This window comes from Simochromis diagramma, unplaced genomic scaffold (assembly GCF_900408965.1).
Source record: "Simochromis diagramma unplaced genomic scaffold, fSimDia1.1 OVJJ01000753.1, whole genome shotgun sequence".
NCBI classification, from domain to species: Eukaryota; Metazoa; Chordata; class Actinopteri; order Cichliformes; family Cichlidae; genus Simochromis; species Simochromis diagramma.
In genome coordinates, this window is record NW_024387523.1 from 1440822 (window position 1) to 1462923 (window position 22102).

The 22102-nt window shown below is 37.1% G+C and overlaps 2 protein-coding genes across 7 annotated transcripts in view; one reads left to right on the plus strand and one right to left on the minus strand.

Moving 5' to 3' along the window:
• LOC120726499 (C-type lectin domain family 4 member E-like) overlaps positions 1-22102 on the plus strand; it is a 40036-nt gene that overhangs the window by 191 nt on the left and 17743 nt on the right. Inside the window, exons 1-10 of one of the 6 annotated variants that reach the window (XM_040020123.1) lie at positions 9346-9424; positions 9869-9925; positions 11362-11405; positions 13208-13282; positions 13798-13920; positions 14242-14319; positions 14490-14555; positions 14665-14816; positions 14932-15056; positions 15149-15990. In XM_040020123.1, the coding sequence (XP_039876057.1) occupies positions 13252-13282; positions 13798-13920; positions 14242-14319; positions 14490-14555; positions 14665-14816; positions 14932-15056; positions 15149-15353 (780 nt within the window). In that variant the 5' untranslated portion in view covers positions 9346-9424; positions 9869-9925; positions 11362-11405; positions 13208-13251 and the 3' untranslated portion in view covers positions 15354-15990. Of the gene's footprint in view, positions 1-134; positions 216-2343; positions 2458-2661; positions 2740-2824; positions 2891-2999; positions 3152-3266; positions 3392-3483; positions 4075-9345; positions 9425-9868; positions 9926-11361; positions 11406-13207; positions 13283-13797; positions 13921-14241; positions 14320-14489; positions 14556-14664; positions 14817-14931; positions 15057-15148 lie in introns of those variants that run through there. The other 5 variants (XM_040020122.1, XM_040020124.1, XM_040020118.1 and 2 more) reach the window with 5 other exon arrangements.
• Positions 7373-8880, minus strand: LOC120726496. Its single transcript, XM_040020107.1, has 2 exons — positions 8330-8880; positions 7373-8238 (listed from the first exon to the last, which is right to left on the minus strand). Exons 1-2 carry the CDS (start codon positions 8696-8698, stop codon positions 7597-7599), a joined length of 1011 nt encoding a protein of 336 aa, XP_039876041.1. The 5' UTR covers positions 8699-8880; the 3' UTR covers positions 7373-7596.

Below are 22102 nucleotides of genomic sequence, written 5' to 3' on the forward strand. Positions count from 1 at the left end.
TGAAAAGCTGTTTATATTACATCTTAGGTGTGAGTGTAATGTGAATACAGTGATTTATTTTACAGCCGCTCATTTTATTGGCAGCCATTTTCAGTGGTAGCTGTGCAACAATCCGGTTTCATCTTTCATTACAGAGGCCGTTAACACATCGACTGACTCGACTTACTCTGAAATCAAGATCTCAAAGACTCAGCCATCCACAGCAGAGCTGTCTGGTAGGAAAACAGCAGTAATTAATAAACAGGAGGATTAACTGTGAGCTCCAGTTAGTGTCTGTTATTAAGTAAACAGACAACAGAGGAAGCACTTTTTCCTAAAATAAAGCATAAATGTGTTTTTTGGTCAAACAGAGCTCTGTCGTTGAAAACAAAACATCCATCTGAATCAGTAAAAAGAAAAAAAGCAGAACATTTGTTCCAAAATTGTAGCTTTATGTAAATTTTAAAAAGAAGGTCAAAATGTGTGCAACACATAAACACACCAAACTTTTACAGTAGTACTGGTACACGATTTGTATTTTTTACACCTTAACTTAAGACAAAAAGATGACAATGATGAATATGAGATAAATGATAGACATTACTGCAGCATCAGAGGCTGTCAGTATAAAAAGTAGCTGAAATAAAATTATTAAAGAACAAAAACAAAATTGTAGTTGAGTTGTCACCACACTTTATTCTAAATTTAACGTAAATTTAATTTGACAACATCAGACCCACTCGTTTTTTTAAGTGTCTCATTTACAAGTTTCCCCATTTTTAAAAAAAAATTTGGGGTTTCTTTTTTTGTTTATACTGAGGAAATTATAAAGAGACGTAAAAGTTAAATAAAAAAATGAGGAAGTGGTTCTGAAGGAGTGGTGCCTTTAAATAAATTAGTTTCTCTGTGTGTGCATGCGTGTTAATGTCGATGCAGTTTCTTTACATTTCTCTGAAACCACTGGTCCGTCTTATTGCAGAAGAGGAACTACGGTGCTGAGCTTGAGGTTGTCTCGAGGAGCAGTTCTCTGCTAAAAGATCATTTGCATAAAATTGGTCAATTTTTGTCCCCAAAAGACCGACTCTGACCAGACACTCTGCTCATTTATCTAAACGAAACTTGTAGCTCCATGCAACCCGTTTTTCTTTGTCCCTCGGTTCCTCCTCACTCTCTACTTCATTTTTAAAAAAATTAAAATTGTTAAACATTGTTAACATTGTTTTTTATTTTTCCTTATTTGTAGTCCACATAAGACAGTTAGTGGATGCACAGTTTCATCCAGGAGATTCGTTTTCATATCATTTTTGTTTTAATTAGTTTACCAGTATATTTTTGACTTGTAACTGTTGTCCTCATCCACCATTTGGTTAGATGTATATTGACAATAAAACTTTACGGGGTTAGTTGAGTAAAAGGACATACTCTGGGTTAAAATGCACCCTCTTACACCTTTAACCATGTAAGAAGCATCTCCTTCATTTTTCAGGCTTTGTTACAAACATGTTTGTGAAGTTGAGAATACAGTTGCCTGGGAAATAGCTCATCAGGCATCTGCAGTACAAAAGATCTTCTTTACTAAAAATCCTACTTCCTCTTACTGACATGTTATTTATTATACACTAAATTTCATAAGATTAAATAACGTCCTTCAAAAGTATTTCATGCAAACTGCCGATATGTGTTTATTCTCGGCTAAAGATTTTGTCCTAATTCTCTCCACATAAGCACTCAGGATAACAAATATATATTTCTTTGATGCTGTAATTAATGCAAAGCCAGCGTTCTCCTTAATCTTCATCTTTTTTCGACTGCTTCCTTTAGGGGGTGATGACAGGGGCCGTATTGCTAGCATCCTCCTTTTACAACATCCATGTATCTTCTCTGTGGTCATTCTTATTGGCAGCTCCATCTTCAACATCCTTTGTCCACTTTAACCACTGTTGCTTCTCTGCACATGTCCAAACCATCTCAGCCTCACCTCTCTAACTTTGTCTCTAAACCACTCGACCTGAGTTGTCATACTCATCTGCCTGCACTCTTTTCTTCATCTCTCTTACGCGCTGTCTTTGGAAGGTTGACCTGCACTTTACAACGTCATCCTGTCCAGTATTTTTAAAGACAGGAATGTGCAATGAATATACAGTTCAGTCAAATATGTTATTGTTTGCCTTGCTTATAAGTCATATATTTACCTTTGAGGTTGGTGTGTTTTAAATCTGTGATTCTGTGCTCGAAGAACGAGCCAGTGAATCGTGTTCTTTGTACAAATACAGTGAGAACATTAACATCTAAAATCTAGCTCAACAAAATTCTCAACCACATTTACACCACATCTCTAACGTGTTTCCTTTTCTCACTATTCAGAGGATCCTCAACAAGCTGTGGTGAGGAAAGGGTCAAAGGTCACCTCAGAGAGAGTGGTCCTGGTGGTTCTCAGTGTTCTCCTGGCAGCTGCTCTCATTGCTCTGTGTTTTACCAGTGAGTTAACATTAGAATTTAATAAGACTTAAAGTAAAATCAATTATTTTAAGTAATGTTAAGAAGAATAATGCTTCAGTTTAATGTTTCCCCAAAATACTGTCTTTTACATTTTCAGAGCTATAAGAATGTTTTCAGTGTAAAGAAAAATGTTTATTGACTGATTTATTTGTTTGTGTATTTGTTTGATCTTTTTTAAATCAGCATTTGAAATGATTAAAACTAACAAGAAGGTCAAATATCTGGAAGATGACAAAATGAAGTGTGATAATAATCTCACAGGTAAGAATATTTAAGATACACTTTGATATTTGGTCAGACATTCCTGATGAATGACTGATGACTGTTTTATTCTTTATTCTAACAGAGACTCTCTCTAAGATAAAATCATGCAGCACGGTGCAGCCGACCTGTCCAGCACCTAAAGTAATAGGTAAGTTATGGATTTTGTCTCTGAGACACAAACTTCAAGCTAAGCTCACACAAACATGAACAGTGATTTCTTCCACCTGACTGAAGTCGTTGCTGTAATCTCTTCAAAGATGATCCTTGTTATAAATGTGAAGAAGGCTGGGAGCAACATGGAGGAAAGTGCTATTACTTCTCCACCAGTAAATCATCCTGGAACAAGAGCAGAGATGAATGTAGAACTAAAGGAGGAGACCTGGTTAAGATAGACAGCAGAGAGGAGCAGGTATGAAACACTGCTGCAGGTTCATGTTCTTACATGTTATATCACATCTTTATGTTTCACCTTCTCAGCACAGAAAAGTCTAACAAAGTCATTTTCATCTTCTTTTCCTGATCAGAGGTTCCTGGAGAGAAGACTGAGAATTGTAATGACTGAAGCTGAGGACAAGTTCTGGATCGGACTGACAGACTCAGCAGTAGAGCGCACATGGTTGTGGGTGGATGGATCACAACTGCATCAAAGGTTTGATTGTTGTGAAAATATATTTTTTTTATTTCCAGAATTAAAGTTATCAGTTTTTACTAAACCAATTATTTTTGTTCTTCAACTCTTAGTTTGACGTTTTGGAGCAAAGGTGAGCCAGACAATTGGAAAGGGCACAATGGTGAACATCCTGATGGAGAGGACTGTGCGAGGATGGGAGAACAAGGTGGAGCTGATGATCTGAAGTGTTGGTTTGATGCATTTTGCTCAACGCCTCACAGAAGTATTTGTGAGAAAGCAGCAGTAACTGGAAAGCCTAAGATTACATGTGACTGAAATTCACTTATGAAACACCAGGATGAAGTGATGCAATTATTAAAATAATGTCACAAACAGAAACAAAATGAACACAGTAAAATCAACATGAGTAATATTTTGCATCTGATACTTTTTAGTTTTGAAGCGATTAACACGAACAAGAAATGTGGGAGCACCTGTGAAATTCATTAATTTTTATAATAAAATAATAAATTATCCTGTTTTGTAAACTTAAAGCCATCTAGAAAGTTAAAAAGTATTTGGGATACTGAATCAATGAGTACATCATATAACAGAAGAACCTATGAATTATTTATTATCACTTTTACAGGAAAAAGAAAGGAACGAAGAAAGAAAGACATGTGAAGTGTTACAATGGAATAAGTAATTCACGTCAGTGTTATTAAAAATAGGAATGCAACATTTAACATCGATTCATCCAGTACAAGAAAAGGAGGCTGTGGTTCTCAGAGTTTTCAGTGTGAGAAGCTGTTTGTAAATGTGGTAAATGATACACATTTCTTAACTCTCACATCTGTGACTCCTGAAAAACCTCTGACAGTGTGGTACTGCTGTTGTTTTGTTTTTCCAAATGTGTGTTTGAATTACAAGAAATTAAATGAGCAACAGAACATTTGCTGTTGTTGTAAAATCCTGTCGGCTTCTTGTGTTAACCCACTTTTTTTTGCGGGGGGAGGGGGGCATCCAGGATCTGATGCAAAACCGGCGACAAATTATAAATCATTAGATATCATTACATATTATTAATAGATATTAATCAACTGATCAATTGTTAAAGAAGGATCTTGATTTTAAGATTTCAAGTGTATTTTTAATTTTAAGTGGAGTGCGATCCTAAGTTACACCACAAGAGGGCGCTTCCAGGTCTGGCACAAAGTTCTGCCCATAGACATTCAGACCTGTAGATACTGTACCTTTATACAGATGACTGCGAGATCATGCACATTAAAATAAAGCATTTTAAGATTTAATAATGAATAAAGATAAATGAATAAAATATGCTTCAGTAAATTCATTTGCAAATCACTTTAGTTTATTATACATTTATTATACTTCTTTAGTTTGAAATTACTTTGATTGTCTTTTATTCATTTATACATTAATAAATTAATTATTACTAATAAATTATTTGATAATTCAAATAGTAGCAAAAACCCCACTGTCTAATCTGTTAAACACATCTGTAATTCTAAACCTCGACCATAGAGAAGAGAGGACAGAAAAAATGTCTCATTATTTATTTATTTTAAGTTCCAGCTGATCATCGGATCACTTTTTTCCGATGCTGTTCTAAGATCTTTTTGTTTTATTATGTTGTAATTAACAAAATCTTTGTTTATTAAATTTATTAATCAGCATTTGAACACACGAGAGACAAAGAAACATTAAAACAATTGGAAGGTCTCAAAAATAAAGCTGTGAATAAAAAACTGTAAACTTGTGCAGTATTCACATTTCTTTAGTGTTTTTGATCAACATTTTAATATAAAGTTGGGGAATTTCTGTTACAGCACCAAATTTATTAGAAAATACAACTTATTAAGTCATTGATAAATTAAATAGAGCATTTTTACATAATTTGAAAGAGTTTTGTTATTTTTTATTTTGTTAAGTTTCTGTAACAAGAATCTTACTGAACTTCTAATAAAGCAGAGATTAATGTAGAGCTAAATGTTGAGCCGAACATGAACCAGCATGAGGGTTCATGTTCTTATGCATTAAATCACATTGTTATGTTTCATCATCTCAGCACAGAAAAATCCAACAAGGAGCTCGGGAAGAAAGAGACTGGAGTTTAAAAAATGTCCTAAATTTAACCTAAACTTCCTAAACTAAGTTTGCTTCTACCACGACCTGTGTGACTCAGAATCTACACAGATATGTCCAGTGAGGTCATTTCCTCAACGGTTTCTGTTCAGACATTTCTGGAGAGAAGAATGAGAAACATCATGAATGAAGATGACAAGTTGTGGATCAGACTGACAGACTCAGCAGTAGAGGGCAGATATTTGTGGTTGGATGGTTCAGGACTGTGTAAAAGGCTTGATTGTTGAGAAAACTTTAGGTTGTGCCAAATTTGTGAAACAACTATTTTAACAATGCCCTAAAATATCACCTCATCTCATGGGCAGTTCGTCATTTTGTTCTGCTTTAATACGTTTTATGTTTATCTTCTTTTTAACCGCCTGCAAATGTGATACAACTCATAAAACTGTTGTTTTATTTGTATGCAAGAGATCAGCACAATGTACCACAGGGTCAGACATTTCAACAATAAACAAAGAAACCTTGCTTCAGTTATAATAAAAGCAGTTATTCTGACAGGAGGAGTCTCAGTCTTCAACAGCAACACAACAGATTTTGTCTTGTCTTCCTTCTCCCACCCCAACCGGTCGCAGCAGATGGCCCCGCCCCGCCCCGAGTCTGGTTCTGCTGGAGGTTTCTTCCTGTTAAAAGGGAGTTTTTCCTTCCCACTGTCGCCAAAGTGCTTGCTCATAAGGGGTCATATGATTGTTGTGTTTTTCTCTGTATATATTCTTGAAGTGTGTAACTTATAATATAAAGCACCTTGAGGCGACTATTTGTTGTGATTTGGTGCTGTATAAATAAACTGAATTGAATTTCAGTGTTGATTGTTTACATTTTTTCTCATGTTTCCACACAAACGGACACTGGAGAGCAGGATTATTCAGCTCATGCTTTGAGATGTTTGAAAATGTTAGAAATAAACAAGTGTTGTTAAGAAAGAAACATTTCCATGAACCTAATGTTTTTTGATGAAAGAGTTTTCATAGTTGACAGTTTAGTTTTTACAATGGGTTTTAGTGTTTTAGCAATTCAGAAAACTGTAAAATAGTTTTGGATCAAGTGTCTGGTTTTGAATGACAAGTCAAAGGTTTTGTGTGTGTTTATCACACTTGTGGCCAATGATGTGAGGGTACATATAAGCCAGAGCACTGGTTTGTGAGGCACTACAATGGATAGAAATCCAAGAAGAGGAGTTCGTGTGAGAGGAAGCTGAGCAGGTCAAGGTGGTTGAGGTGGTCAGAGAGGAGAAAGAACAGTAAAATCAGATGAAATCAGAGCTACTGTGATTGACCATGATCTTGTCTATGGCATGACAATGAAGGAGGCCGGACTAAGGGTACAACCAAACATCAGTAGATTCACCGTGTCCACCATAACCCGAAGATTTGGAGAAGAGAACAGGTAGTTACCTTTTTTGACATCATATTATGTAAATGTTGACAACAATTACATATGTACAATGGCTGTACTATATACTGTACCACAGTAAACATGTTTTAGTACATCACTATGCCAGTGTACTGAGGTACTGTAATGGAGGGTTAGTCTGACTGTTTGTAGGCCTATTCCATGTATGTATTTTTGTAAGCGCATTTTCTCTTTTGTAGAATTGAAAGACTGCCACATGGGGGTGGTAGGACATCTATGTTCTCCCCACACAATTACAGTTTTTTCTGATTGCTTAAGCACATTTTTTGTAACTATTGGCTATTTTTGCAAAACTCTTCACACAAATAAGAAAACCTGTCACCCAATTATCAAAACATTGTAGTTCTCTTGCAAAAGCGAACACAGCTAGATTAACTCTTCACACCTTCGTAAAAATGGTGTTTCCGTATCAAACAGTACACACCAGCCATCATCTACTAAGCACACAATGCGCCAACTGCAAACTGATGGTATGAATACAAAACACATCTGGCTTTTGCTTTCTCTGTGTACAGATGTCAATTTGAGGTCACACTTTTATCATAGTGTCATGTAAACATACAAGGATCCAAACTTCAAGTATTGGTGTTTATTCACACTCATCAAAACCAAGACGAAGTCAGAACACAAAATAGGAATTTCACAAAAAAAAGGGGGAAAAAAGACAATCAGCCTACATCATGTCGTCTTTCTGGGTCCGGCCACAAAATTTCGTCCACATCGCATGCGATATCCTCCAGTCCAAGGCACCGGGGAAAATATCTCCTTGAATGCCGTATCCAGGCCTGACATGATGCCTGGTCAATATCTCCACATGCCTCCTCCATTGCCTCCAGGGCTACCTGTTGATGAGGGTGACGGTTGTGCACTTTCCAGCGCCAGGCAGAGAAGAACTCCTCGATGGGATTTAAGAATGGAGAGTATGGAGGGAGGTTGAGTGCCATGAAGGATGGTTGGTCTGTAAACCAGTTGCGGACCAAAGCAGCCCTATGGAAACTAACATTGTCCCATATGATGACATATTGGGTCTGCTCTGGTCTCTGAACAGTGAGCATGTCATGCAAGGTGTCCAGGAATGCAATAATGTGTGCAGTGTTGTATGGGCCTATGGTTGCATGATGGTGAACAACACCATTTTGGCTTATATAACACATGGTTATGTTACCACCACGTTGTCCTGGGACATTGATGATGGCACGGTGTCCAATAATGTTCCTGCCACGTCTCCTGGTTTTACTGAGGTTAAAACCGGCCTCATCTACAAAAAGTAGCTCATGTCCCATTGCATCTGCTTCTAGTTCCATCACTCTCTGGACAAGACAAAACAAATGCAACACATCAGGCCCATGCACAGCACTACAGTATGCACTTCCAAATTCAGAACCAATGACACTAGCTTACCTGCACATAGTCATATCGCAGTTGCTTTACACGTTCTGTGTTTCTCTCGAAAGGAACTCTGTAAATTTGCTTCATTCTTATTCTGTGGCGCGCAAGTACACGACTTAGTGCAGAAATGCTTGCACTGTGTATATTTTGAAAGATGGTGTCATTATCAATTATGCGCTGCTGTATTTCGCGCAGTCTTATTGCATTATTGGCAATCACCATGTTCACTATATGGGTCTCTTGCTCTGGAGTGAACATTCTGCCTCTGCCCCCAACATCTGGACGTCTAGCAATTCTGTAAAGTAACAATTTCAGTATTTTTGCATGTATGGTACTGTTGTGTTTCTCTGACAGTGCTACAAAGTACTTACCGATTCTCATTTCGAAATGTCCTAATGATGCTTGCCACAGTGTAGCGGCTCAGTTTAGGCTGAACCCGTTGGCCAGCTTCCCTCAGGGTCATCCCATGGTTGATGACATGGTCCACTATTGTAGCTCTGATGTCATCAGTTATTCTGTTTCTTACTCTTCTTACCCTTCCTCTTCCCCCTCCTCGTCCTCTTCTTGCTCCTCCACGTCCTCTTCCTCTAACTTCCTCTAACCCTCTTGCTTCTTCACCTCCACGTCCTCTTCCTCCAACTTCTTCACCTCCACGTCCTCTCCCTCGGCCTCCTCTGATTCTCACTCTTCTAAAAATCTGATATTTTTGTTTACAAGGTTACAAAACTTACAAGAACAAAATATTTATCACCACAAATTGAGGCCATATAAATGCTTTCATACAACATATTTTGCAACACAGAAATAACTGAAGAAAAAAAACAGTCCCTCTGGTTGATTAGTGGTATGGGGTTTTTTTTTTTTTTTGTTCTTTACTTCTTACTAGTTCAGTCTGAATGCATGTTGTGTTTTTTTTCTCAGCGCAGAAAGGGAAGTGAATTACCACTAGTTTAAAAAAAAAGTCAGATTCTGAGGAAGTGAGGCAGTTTATAAGCCCTCCTCATTTTTCAGTGTTGTCTATTGTCAGTGATGCTAACAAAGCTGTAAAATGTCTGAATGTCTGCAGAACTTTGCTCTGGTGTGAACTTTACAAGAGGAGACAGAAAGGTAAATGGAGACTGTAATCTTTTCTGTTTGTGTGTCTATGAGAGAAAAGTCTGTGAAGGTTCTCAGTCATCCAGGTCATCGTAGTCAAAGGAGCTTGCAAAGAAAAGCGTCTGGACTTCTTTAAGTTGCTTGAAGACGTTTCACCTCTCATCTGAGAAGCTTCTTCAGTGAAAAGAAGCTGAAACTGAAGAAGCTTCTCAGATGAGAGGTGAAACGTCTTCAAGCAACTTAAAGAAGTCCAGACGCTTTTCTTTGCAAGCTCCTTTGATTATGAGCTTGACTATGAGAGAAAAGTTTTGCAAGAAAAATCTTATAAAATCCTTTTATTCTGTTTGCTGCATTTTAGTTTAATATGAATATAGTGAAGTTATAAACTCACATTTTACCAGCAGCCATGAGTATTCAAACACCAGTCTGCAGTCTAGTTTTGTGTTTTTGTTGCAGAGGCTGTTACTCTGAAGTCAAGACCTTAAGTGTGATTTGCCACAGTAGAGCTGCCTGGTAGGTAAAGAGCAGAAATAAACATGAGTATGAACTATGAGTCCAGTCAGCGTCCATTATGAGAATGCTTATTATGTCTCTCACCGTTGTTGTTGTGTTTGTTAATTGCTGAGAGAAACAAACTGAAGACACGATTTGCCTTTTTACTGAAGAGTCAAAGTGAGGAAGTGGCTCTGAAGTCCGTCATCTCCTTATTTGTATGTGTGTGTTTGTGCATTGTCTTTGTGTATATACTTCATACTCCGCAGGCGAATTGCTGACGAGGAAGTGCAGTGTCTGTTTTTAGCGTCCTTGTGAAGTTCTCAGTTAAATTTTACTAACTTTTAGCTGAGTTAGTGGTCTGTGAGTCATTAGGGAAAATCCAAGCAAAGCTTAAACAAAAGCAAAGCATAAAGAAAAACTTATTCATGGCTTCATCCTTTCTAGACTGGATTACTGCAATTCTGCACATCTTTTAACAGGTGCTAGAACATATGAACAAATCACTCCAGCTGTAGCAAATTTTTGAGATTTGATGAGATTTTAAGATTCTTGGTATGGCACTCAGTTATTTAAGCAAACTCCTCAACATGTATAACTTCAAATGAGCACTGAGATCGTCTCGCCAGATGCTCTTAGTACAACCGAGGTCTCGATTGAATCACAGAGGAGATCGGGCCTTCGCAGTTGCAACGCCTAGACTCTGGAATAACTTGCCAGATGATATTCGTACTTCAGAGTCTTTCAGTCTTTCAAATCGTGTCTTAAAATGCACTTTTTTATGTTGGCTTTTAATTCAAGTTCACTTTGAGTACCATCAGACTTTTTTTGTTACGTTTGTTTTGTTTTTATGTTGCACGTTGTCATTGCCTCATCTCAATTATCTGTATTTGTTTTTCGATTGTTTTCTCATGTTCTTAACTAATTGTGAAGAACTTTGGTCAATGCTGTTGCATTTAAATGTGCTATAGAAATAAAATTGATTTGATATTTTAGTATCAATGAACACTGAATGAGATAAAAAGTAGCAGAAAAAACATCCCCAACTGTATAGCTGAGCTAGAAAGCCTGTGCCAGGCTATAAACATTTAAACAACACTCAAATACCTTAATGCTTAATGTTTCAGTAGGTACCTGCTCATAGATATATACACATCTATGTATATTAACATAATAATTCAGTTATTTTCTTTATTTAAAATTGTTTGTGTGTGTAGCACTTGGCACCTTTTGTGATGGTAAAAAATTATGAGTTGGTTCATTACATTTTGAGTTAAATATATTTTCTATCCAACAAATTTAAAAGGCAAAGGAACTTTATACACGTTTTTTTAGGGTTAGTAATAATACTTTATCATAATAATAATAATAATAATAATAATAATAATACTTAAGTAATGTTCTTGGCAAAGTATTTGATAAAGTTAAAAAAAATGACCACAGCTTTGTTCAAACAGATTTACAACCATGTAAGAAGTTTCTCCATTTTTTGGATTACCAGGTAAGTAAAAGTAAATATGCAGAGTGCCCTAAACCAACAAAGTTATTTACTAACACAGTGTAGTAAATAATTGCACAACAAAGAATCCCTGTGTGCCCTGATTCCCCTTCTGTGTCTCCGCTCCCGTGATACTCGTGCTCACTGCCTTCTCGTTCCCGCACTTCTGCTGGAAAATCCACAGAGGCAGCTGTTAGCGCACACCTAAATATCAACAGACTAACACTCACTGATTATGCTGAAAACACTGACGGGTGGTCACACAACAACCCAGCGTCGAGGAGACCTCAGCCACACTGCTATGTACCTCTGTCGACAATCCTGATCAGCTGCAGGTGTGTGTGATCATCCTCCTCAGGTGTGGCCAGCCTCCCAACGGGACACACCCACCAGGCCTGACGGTGCCTGAAAACCAGACCTCCGGAACGCGCACACACGCACACACAAACACCTATACACAAACCTGAAAACCAGGGACACAAGCCACAAACCAGCAAATATATAAACAAGTCCAAACTGCTCATCGACCCTGGGTCACTCAGACCGAGGTCCTTGATAATTTGTATCCCAGACATTCAGACCTGTAGATACTGTACCCTGATATGGATGACTAGGAAGTATTTCAAGATTTATTATTAAATAAAATTGAATAAAATATGTTTTAGTAAATTCATTTCCAAGTTTTCTTTTTTAGTTTATTATACATTTATTATACTTAATGACTTTAGACTGTGATAATTATAATCTTCTAAACACATCTGCAATTCTAGACCTCGACCACAGAGCAGAGGTGTCAGAAAAAAAAGTCTTATTATCTAGTTATTTTAAGTTCCAGATGATCAGCATACCATTTCTGTTTATCCAATTTATTAATCAGCATTTGAACAAATGAGGGTCAAAGAAACATTTAAAAAACGGTCTCAACGGGCAGGGATAGCTCAGTAGGTAGAGTGGTGGCCCCATGATCGGAAGGTCGGGGGTTCAACTCCACTGAACGGCTACCCTGAGGTACCCCTGAGCAAGGTACCGTCCCTACACACTGCTCCCTGGGAGCTGCATTGGTGGCTGCCCACTGCTTCACTGGGTGAATGGGTTAAATGTAGAGGAACCATTTCACTATGGGGACTAACACATACACACACACACACACACACACATACAAGGGTCTCAAAAATAAAGCTGTAAATAAAAATCTGTAAAACTTGTCATGACTGACCCCCTAAATGGTTGTTTTGACAGTATTCACATTTCTTTAGTGTTTTTGATCAACATTTTAATATAAGTTGGGGGATTTCTGGTACAGCATCAAATTTATTAGAAAATACAACTAATTAAGACATTAATAAATTAAATAGTGTATTTTTAAAAATTAAAAATTTCCTAAACTTAAAAAACTCCAGTCGCTTCTACCACGACCTGTGTGACTGAGAACCTACACAGACATGTCTCCTGAGGTCAATGCAACTCATAAAATTGTTGTTGCATTGTATGCAAGAGATCAGCACAATGTACCACAGGGAAAGGCATTTCAATAATAAAAAAAGAAACCTTCCTTCAGTTATAAAAACAGCAGTTATTCTGACAGGAGGAGCCAGACTGTAGATGAAGCCTCCTCCCTCCTCTTTACGAACAGGCCAACAGGGATTTTTAAGCTGTAAAACAGAAGCACAGTGAGTAAGGAAGCAATTAAATTAAGCATCAAAGCTTAGCTACATTTAGTTTCTGTTAAATGTATAAAGAATTGAATCTATGATAAATAATAAAGGAAACATAATTTCAACATTTTGTTGTGTTTTGTGATTCAGAGACTGTTGGATTACGTCTGAAGTCAGGATCTTGAAGTTTCAGCATGATGAGTCGTCCGCAGAGCTTCATAGAAGGTAAGAATATTAATGTGGTGGTAAAACAACAGGAAGGTGACGGAGCCTCAGTCACATCTGAATGATCATCATCAGACTTTTAATTAAAGTTATGATGTTTGTGCTGGAATAGAACAACATTATATGTATATGACTTAAAAATATGTAGAGCCCACATTCATTGTCTAATCATATCAATTATTTTTCTTTATTTATTGCATAAATCAGAAATGTAACAGTCAAAAGTAATTGATGAAAAAAGAATGTTTAAAAGCAAAATGAAGATGTGAAGAGCAAAAACAAAAACAGGAACTGACCAAAAGGATGTGTGACATGTTAACATGTTTTAACTCAAGTGTTTCCTGTTCAAAGCATCTTAATCATCTTTAATGTTCTTGTATTGACACTCAGCTACAGTTCAGTGTACTTTAATATTACTAAAGTATTGTAGCATGACAAACTGTTTAAACTGTTGTAACTGATAAATACACACTTTTCTGAACTCTCACATTGTGTCTCCTCTAAATGTTCATCAGGTGAAGCTCCTGACTCTCGGCATGAAAAATCAAACAGAGGGTCAAAGGTCACCACAGAGAGAGTGGCACTGGTGGTTCTCTGTATCCTGCTGGCAGCTGCTCTCATCGTTATTTATCGTCTCTGTCAGTTTGTGTGGTTTCCTTCGTCTTACTTAACTTAAAAAAATCAATAATCCGATTTTCTGTACATCAAATGAGAAAAATATTTACGGTGATGGTGTAAAACACTGCAGATTGGACACACTGGCTCCGTTTTAATCATGTTGCAGCAAATTAAAGATGTGTCCAACTTTTCAGTGTTTTTCTTGTTTGTTTCTCTCATTTTTAAATCAGCAGTTGAAAACATGAGAACTAAAGAAACACTGAAAACACAAAGCTACAAAAATCCTTTCAGTGTAAACGAACCTCACTGACTGACTGGTTTGTTTGTTCTTTTTTAATCAGCATTTGACAAAATTAGAACGAACAAACAGCTCGAAAACCTGAAACATCACAAAATGAAGTGTGAAAATAATCTGACAGGTAAGCATATACAGCTGATTGTTTCTAACCTTCAGTCTAAATCAAACTCATGACACACAGCTCACTGGGCCTTTTTTACTTCATGTAAATGATTATTAGTTTTTAATTCAAACTTTAGATAAAAATAGATGATGAATGACTGATGACTGTTTTATTCTTTATTCTAACAGAGACTCTCTCTAAGATAAAACCATGCATCACGGTGCAGCCGACCTGTCCAGTACCTAAAGTAATAGGTAAGTTATGGATTTTGTCTCTGAGACACAAACTTCAAGCTAAGTTCACACAAACATGAACAGTGATTTCTTCCACCTGACTGAAGTCGTTGCTGTAATCTCTTCAAAGATGATCCTTGTTATAAATGTGAAGAAGGCTGGGAGCTACATGGAGGAAAGTGCTATTACTTCTCCACCAGTAAATCATCCTGGGAACAGAGCAGAGATGAATGTAGAGCTAAAGGAGGAGAGCTGGTTAAGATAGACAGCAGAGAGGAGCAGGTATGAAACACTGCTGCAGGTTCATGTTCTTACATGTTATATCACATCTTTATGTTTCACCTTCTCAGCACAGAAAAGTCTAACAAAGTAATTTTCATCTTCTTTTCCTGATCAGAGGTTCCTGGACAGAAGACTGAGAAATGTAATGACTGAGGATGAGGACAGGTTCTGGATCGGACTGACAGACTCAGCAGTAGAGGGCAGATGGGTGTGGGCGGACGGCTCACCACTGGATCAAAGGTTTGATTGTTGTGAAAATATATTTTTTTCATTTCCAGAATTAAAGTTATCAGTTTTTACTAAACCAATTATTTTTGTTCTTCAACTCTTAGTTTGACGTTTTGGAGCAAAGGTGAGCCAGACAATTGGACAGGGCACAATGGTGAACATCCTGATGGAGATGACTGTGTGAGAATGGGAGAAAAAGGTGGAGCTGATGATCTGAAGTGTTGGTTTGATGCATTTTGCTCAAAGCCTCACAGAAGTATTTGTGAGAAAGCAGGAGTAAAAGGACAGTTTAAAAAAGTATGTGACTGAAATTCACATATGAAACACCAGGATGAAGTGATGCAATTTTTAAAATAATGCCACAAACAGAAACAAAATGAACACAGTAAAATCAACATGAGTAATATTTTGCATCTGATACTTTTTAGTTTTGAAGCGATTAACACGAACAAGAAATGTGGGAGCACCTGTGAAATTCATTAATTTTTATAATAAAACAATAAATTATCCTGTTTTGTAAACTTAAAGCCATCTAGAAAGTTAAAAAGTATTTGGGATACTGAATCAATGAGTACATCATATAACAGAAGAACCTATGAATTATTTATTATCACTTTTACAGGAAAAAGAAAGGAACGAAGAAAGAAAGACATGTGAAGTGTTACAATGGAATAAGTAATTCACGTCAGTGTTATTAAAAATAGGAATGCAACATTTAACATCGATTCATCCAGTACAAGAAAAGGATGCTGTGGTTCTCAGAGTTTTCAGTGTGAGAAGCTGTTTGTAAATGTGGTAAATGATACACATTTCTTAACTCTCACATCTGTGACTCCTGAAAAACCTCTGACAGTGTGGTACTGCTGTTGTTTTTTTCTTTTTTCAAATGTGTGTATGAATGACAAGAAATTAAATGAGCAACAGAACATTTGCTGTTGTTGTAAAATCCTGTCGGCTTCTTGTGTTAACCCGCTTTTTTTTTTTGCGGGGGGAGGGGGGCATCCAGGATCTGAAGCAAAACCAGCAATAAATTATAAATCATTAGATATCATTACATATTATTAATAGATATTAATCAATTGATCGATTGTTAAAGAAGGATCTTGATTTTAAGATTTCAAGTGTATTTTTAATTTTAAGTGGAGTGCGATCCTAAGTTACACCACAAGAGGGCGCTTCCAGGTCTGGCACAAAGTTCTGCCCATAGACATTCAGACCTGTAGATACTGTACCTTTATACAGATGACTGCGAGATCATGCACATTAAAATAAAGCATTTTAAGATTTAATAATGAATAAAGATAAATGAATAAAATATGCTTCAGTAAATTCATTTGCAAATCACTTTAGTTTATTATACATTTATTATACTTATTTACTTTGAAATGACTTTGATTGTCTTTTATTCATTTATACATTAATACATTAATTATTACTAATAAATTATTTGATAATTCAAATAGTGGCAAAAAACCCACTGTCTAATCTGTTGAACACATCTGTAATTCTAAACCTCGACCACAGAGAAGAGAGGACAGAAAAAATGTCTCATTATTTATTTATTTTAAGTTCCAGCTGATCATCGTATCACTTTTTTTCGATGCTGTTCTAAGATCTTTTTGTTTTATTATGTTGTAATTAACAAAATCTTTGTTTATTAAATTTATTCATCAGCATTTGAACACATGAGAGACAAAGAAACATTAAAACAATTGGAAGGTCTCAAAAATAAAGCTGTAAATAAAAAACTGTAAACTTGTGCAGTATTCACATTTCTTTAGTGTTTTTGATCAACATTTTAATATAAGTTGGGGAATTTCTGTTACAGCACCAAGTTTATTAGAAAATACAACTTATTAAGTCATTGATAAATTAAATAGAGCATTTTTACATAATTTGAAAGAGTTTTGTTATTTTTATTTTGTTAAGTTTCTGTAACAAGAATCTTACTGAACTTCTAATGAAGCAGAGATTAATGTAGAGCTAAATGTTGAGCCGAACATGAACCAGCATGAGGGTTCATGTTCTTATGCATTGAATCACATTGTTATGTTTCATCATCTCAGCACAGAAAAATCCAACAAGGAGCTCGGGAAGAAAGAGACTGGAGTTTAAAAAATGTCCTAAATTTAACCTAAACTGAGCTTGCTTCTACCACGACCTGTGTGACTCAGAACCTACACAGATATTTCCAGTGAGGTCATTTCTTCAACTGTTTCTGTTCAGACATTTCTGGAGAGAAGAATGAGAAACATCATGAATGAAGATGACAAGTTGTGGATCAGACTGACAGACTCAGCAGTAGAGGGCAAAAAAATTCTTTTTACACACACAAATCTTTTTCACACATACAAATCCTGATTTACAAGTACAAAACTGATTTACAAGTACAAAATATTTATGAACACATTTTGAACCCATAGTTAGTGAGTCCTGAGTGATTCGCTACGATTGAGCACAGCAAGGGAGGGGGTGAGTAACTCAAATGTACTGTTAGCATGTTAGCTGAGCGATGCTACTGTGACCTGAGGAGCTATTTTCTTGATGTGAGCTTCTACTCAGGGTTTTGTCTTCCAGTTCAGAGCAGAAATGTTTTTGTTAAGAATCTGGCTGTTCCCCCCCTTAGCTTAGCTTAATTATAAGCAAGATATATTATAGTTCTACTAATGGAATTAGTTTGCTAACAGCAACAGGGATGAGTCAGTGAGTCAGTTGCACTTGTGAATCATGATTCACGAGTCAGTAAAGTGATTCTCAAGTATTGAACGATTCATTCACGAATTGAACATCACTAGTCAGGGCCTACCGGGGCATTCTGTGAGATGTTACAGTGAGGGTAACACGCAGGCTGGCTTAGTCGCTTGTTTTGTTTATATATATAGATGTTTGTTTTGTTTTGAATTAAGTCAGTTGTTTATTTTCTATGTAAATAATCTTTTGTGCACCTGCATTTGTTCGGGAGAAGTTTAGGAGAGGACCCCGCCACACCCAATCACTTCTCCATAATTTGAACAGTGAACCACAAGATGTTATACAATTATTGTTTCTAAAAGCTTAAGCAAAGGGGCAAGGAAACATTCTTCTGTTTGTCAAAGAATGAGTAAACTATTAATTTTTACAGAATACATGTTTCTTCAGCTGCCTTCAGCTGAAGAACCTCTCGGCATAACAACAATTTCGTCCCGCTGCTGTTGGACTCATGAACAATAACCATAAGTACTGTTCCCACAACAAACACATGACTCTGTGTGTGCATACATTTATATATCAATCTGCTTAGCACTTTTAATTAAAATTTTTATGTTTATGTAAGTGTTTGTCTTACAATATGTTTCGCAAGTACCGCAGCAACCTGCTCAACATTTGGCAATAAAACCCCTTTCTGATTCTGATTATAATGCAGAGGCACTTTGTCACGGTCTGCGGTGGGCGGACCATGTGTGGGAGTGTGAGGTTCCAGGTGCAGACATAGACGAGGAGACAGTACTGAACTTGAAACGAAAAGCGAGCCTTTATTTGGGCTGATTAACGTGGCAAACAACAGAAAGTACAGAGGCAAAACTAAACTAGAAGCTGAACTAGGAAAACTAAGAACTGACACTTAACTCAGACAGCAGGGAAAGTGAAGACAGGGTGACAACGATGCACATGGGAGACTACTATGAACAGGACTCTGTGCTGGAACAACAAAGAACTATGAAACGTATACACGGAAGCAACATGGACATGACCAGCACAGAGTCCTGAAACCTGCCATAACACGGGGGGAGTTGAACAGACGACGCGGCGACGAACAAAGGAAGACTGAGGACTTAAATACACACATGAGGTGATCAGGGGAAGTGGAGACACATGAGAACACAGCTGACTAGAAGGAAACATAATGACAATACAGGGGAGAGTAACACTAACTACAATGAACAAAGAACAGCAGACTCTTTCAAAATAAAACAGGAAACACAGAGACATGGAGATAGAACATGAACTTAACCTAACCAGAGACATGAAACATGACAGGTAGACACACGGACCAAGGAGAGATGACAAAAGGGACTAAGAAACCAAGGACTAAACTGCAAACTAGAAAACAACTAGATGCGTTAAACTACACATGTGGATACAAAAATGTGCATTAGAACTTAAACCCTGGGCCTCATGGTCCAGTACCGTGACATTCTTGGACTAATTCTGAAGTCTGTGTATGACGAGTTGTCCACAGAAAGTAAGAACATTAATGTGATGGTAAATCAACAGGACGCTTCAGTCAGAGCTGAGTGGTCATCAAACAACCACCAGTTACTTATAGAAAAAAACATTAATTATTAATTAATAAATAATTAATTGCTAATTTTAGAACATAATGTGTTTATGTTGAAATAAAACAAATTCACATGGATATAACCAAAGCGTCATGGTGGTGTAGTGGTGAGCCCTGTCACCTCACTTTCCTGGTGTCTCTATGTGGCTTTCGTGTTTTTTCTTTGTGGCTATATGGGATTTGTTCTGCAATTTTGATTAATCGGTATTTCTAAATTGGTCCTAGTTGTAGATGCAGAATTAGATACTGAATGGAGACCTAGATGAATATGTGAAAAAAGTTGGATTTGGCTTGTAGTGTAAAGGACTTTGAGTGGTTACTGAGACAAGCTTTGTAAATTTCAGTCCATTCTAAACAACTTAAAGAAAGTGGAAAATTTAATAATCAAGACAGAGACAAAACATAATTTAAAAAAAAAAAAAGGCATCCAAAGTCCAGTATGGATAATAAGCATTGTAAGGTAGGGCTGTGAGAGCTTTATTAATGTCTCCCTTGTCCGTGGCATGAAGATCATTTGTTACTTTTAATGACTACCTTTAATTAACTACTAATCTTTAAGAGTCTGACTCAACTTACTGAATTGGCTATAACTAGGAACCAGTAAATTCAGATCTGTGGTTATACACACATGCACACATGGTGAAACTAATCTGTTTTGGCATTAGAATGATAAGCAAAGTACCATCAGAATAAAACAGGAAACAAAAGGGGAACCACTGAACACAGAGACAAAGACTCACATGCAAGAGATTAAATCATTTAACCCTCGTACTCCCCTTCGGGGCAGCTCCGGACACCGGGGGTCCCAGAGTACCCCTGGGTCGCTTTTCACATGCTGTGCATCGGGTTGGCTCCCGCGCCCCGTACACCCACGTTTCCCTCTGAGGATGCCACACCCGTTTCAATGTTTCTCCTAGTTTCAGGCAGGCTCTATCATGTTCGTCCATGGGAGGCCGCTGTTAATGTATTTTATCCGATAAATAAACCCTGTGCAATGTATTTTACCCCCCCCCCCCCCCCCCCAAACAGCCCTTTTGAATGTCTCCCTAGTATGGCCACAACACCTCACTCTTGGAGCACTTTTTTGCCACATGTATCCAAACCATGTCTCAGCTGTTTGTGGAGGTAAAATACGTCCGCACAATTACGCTCAGCCATTGTTGTGAGTGCGCGCGCCAAGGTGCTGCGAGACATTTATACAGCCGTATTTCGCACATGACTATGAAAGGCGGAAGAGGGAGTAGTTCCTTTGAATGTAGACAATCCGAATGTTATAGTTTCTTTCCACTGTGTTCCTGTTAATGAACTACAAATTTACTCTAAATTACTAAAATATCGATATTTTAATGTGAGAATCGATTCTAGAACATAAATGATTGGTATCGGAGGAATCGATATTTCAGGATCGATCCCACATCACTACTCATTCTGTTTTTGACAGCTGAACAGTGCACATCTCCAGCAGCCAGCCATTGTTTTGAGCGCTTTTCTCTTCTTTTCTTTCGTGCCTCACAGGCCTGAGGAAGACCTCTTAAGGTCAAAACGTTGCCTGAGGCACGTTTGAACATTTTTTGAACTGGAAAACACGTTTTTTTTGTTTTTAGGGATTTTTAAGCCTCTGTGCTCTCTTTTAGTTGTTGTTAACCCATATGGAAAAGATGTATATAAATCTTATAACGTTTGTATCTGTCTTGTGTGAAACTTGTATGAAAAGCATATAAGTGTGAAAACAGATATAAGATCCCTTGAAAAATTATATAATGAAACTTGTATGTTTTGGATACTTCCTAAAACAATGTACGAAAGTAATGCGAAAGTGGCCACTTTCATGAGTAATCACATATAAGTTTTTACTATTTCTTTTCCGTATGGGAAATCTCCCAATTCTTTTAATCTTTGGGCTGAAGGAAGGACAATACTCGGTGTATAGATGCTCAATCAACAATTCTTTATTTCCATACAATTCAACACTTATGAGCACAAGCCATCATGATGGGGAGAGATGCATGAAGAGGGTCACAGCAAATCTCAAACTGGTGGAGGGTTACTCAAGCTGTTATAGCCTTTAGTGGCCCCCACCTAGTCGTAAAAGCCTAAACATTCACATTCTTTCTCTCACACGGCGCCTAAGTTATGACCTCGGCTCCTTATTTTTCTGCTCTCTGTAAAGGTGGGGGTATGGAATGTGGTCCGTCTCTTCTATTATAGGCACAAGGTCCTCTGCACACAACATTCTCTTCATGATTCAGCAGTATGAAATGTCAAGAAAACAGTGTAACACATTCACAGCAGATCAAGGGTACAGGGTGATGCACAGCTGTCTAACAAATCCAAAAATGGTCACATTCTTTTAACCCAAAAATATAATGGAAACTAAGCTACATACACAGCACACAATCTAGACTAAAGGATATTATATGACCTACAGCAGTTAACATAATTCAACTACTTTAACTACAGATATAAGATAACATATGATAACAGAATAATCTCACATTGTTTAAGCCCCTTTTGGGTGTTTCCTTTCTGTTTAAAACCAAGCCTTATTTAGTTATTTATTTATTTTCTAAGAAACATTTCAAAGAAAGAGCCGAATAGACTGTTTTTATTTTAAGGGATTTTTAAGCCTTTGTCTCTCTTTTAGTTGTTTAAGCCCCTTTTGGGTTTCACTTTCAGTTGAAAAGAACAATTCATTACTTTTTTCAATTTTTTTACATTTCATTTAGGTTAAAAAACATTT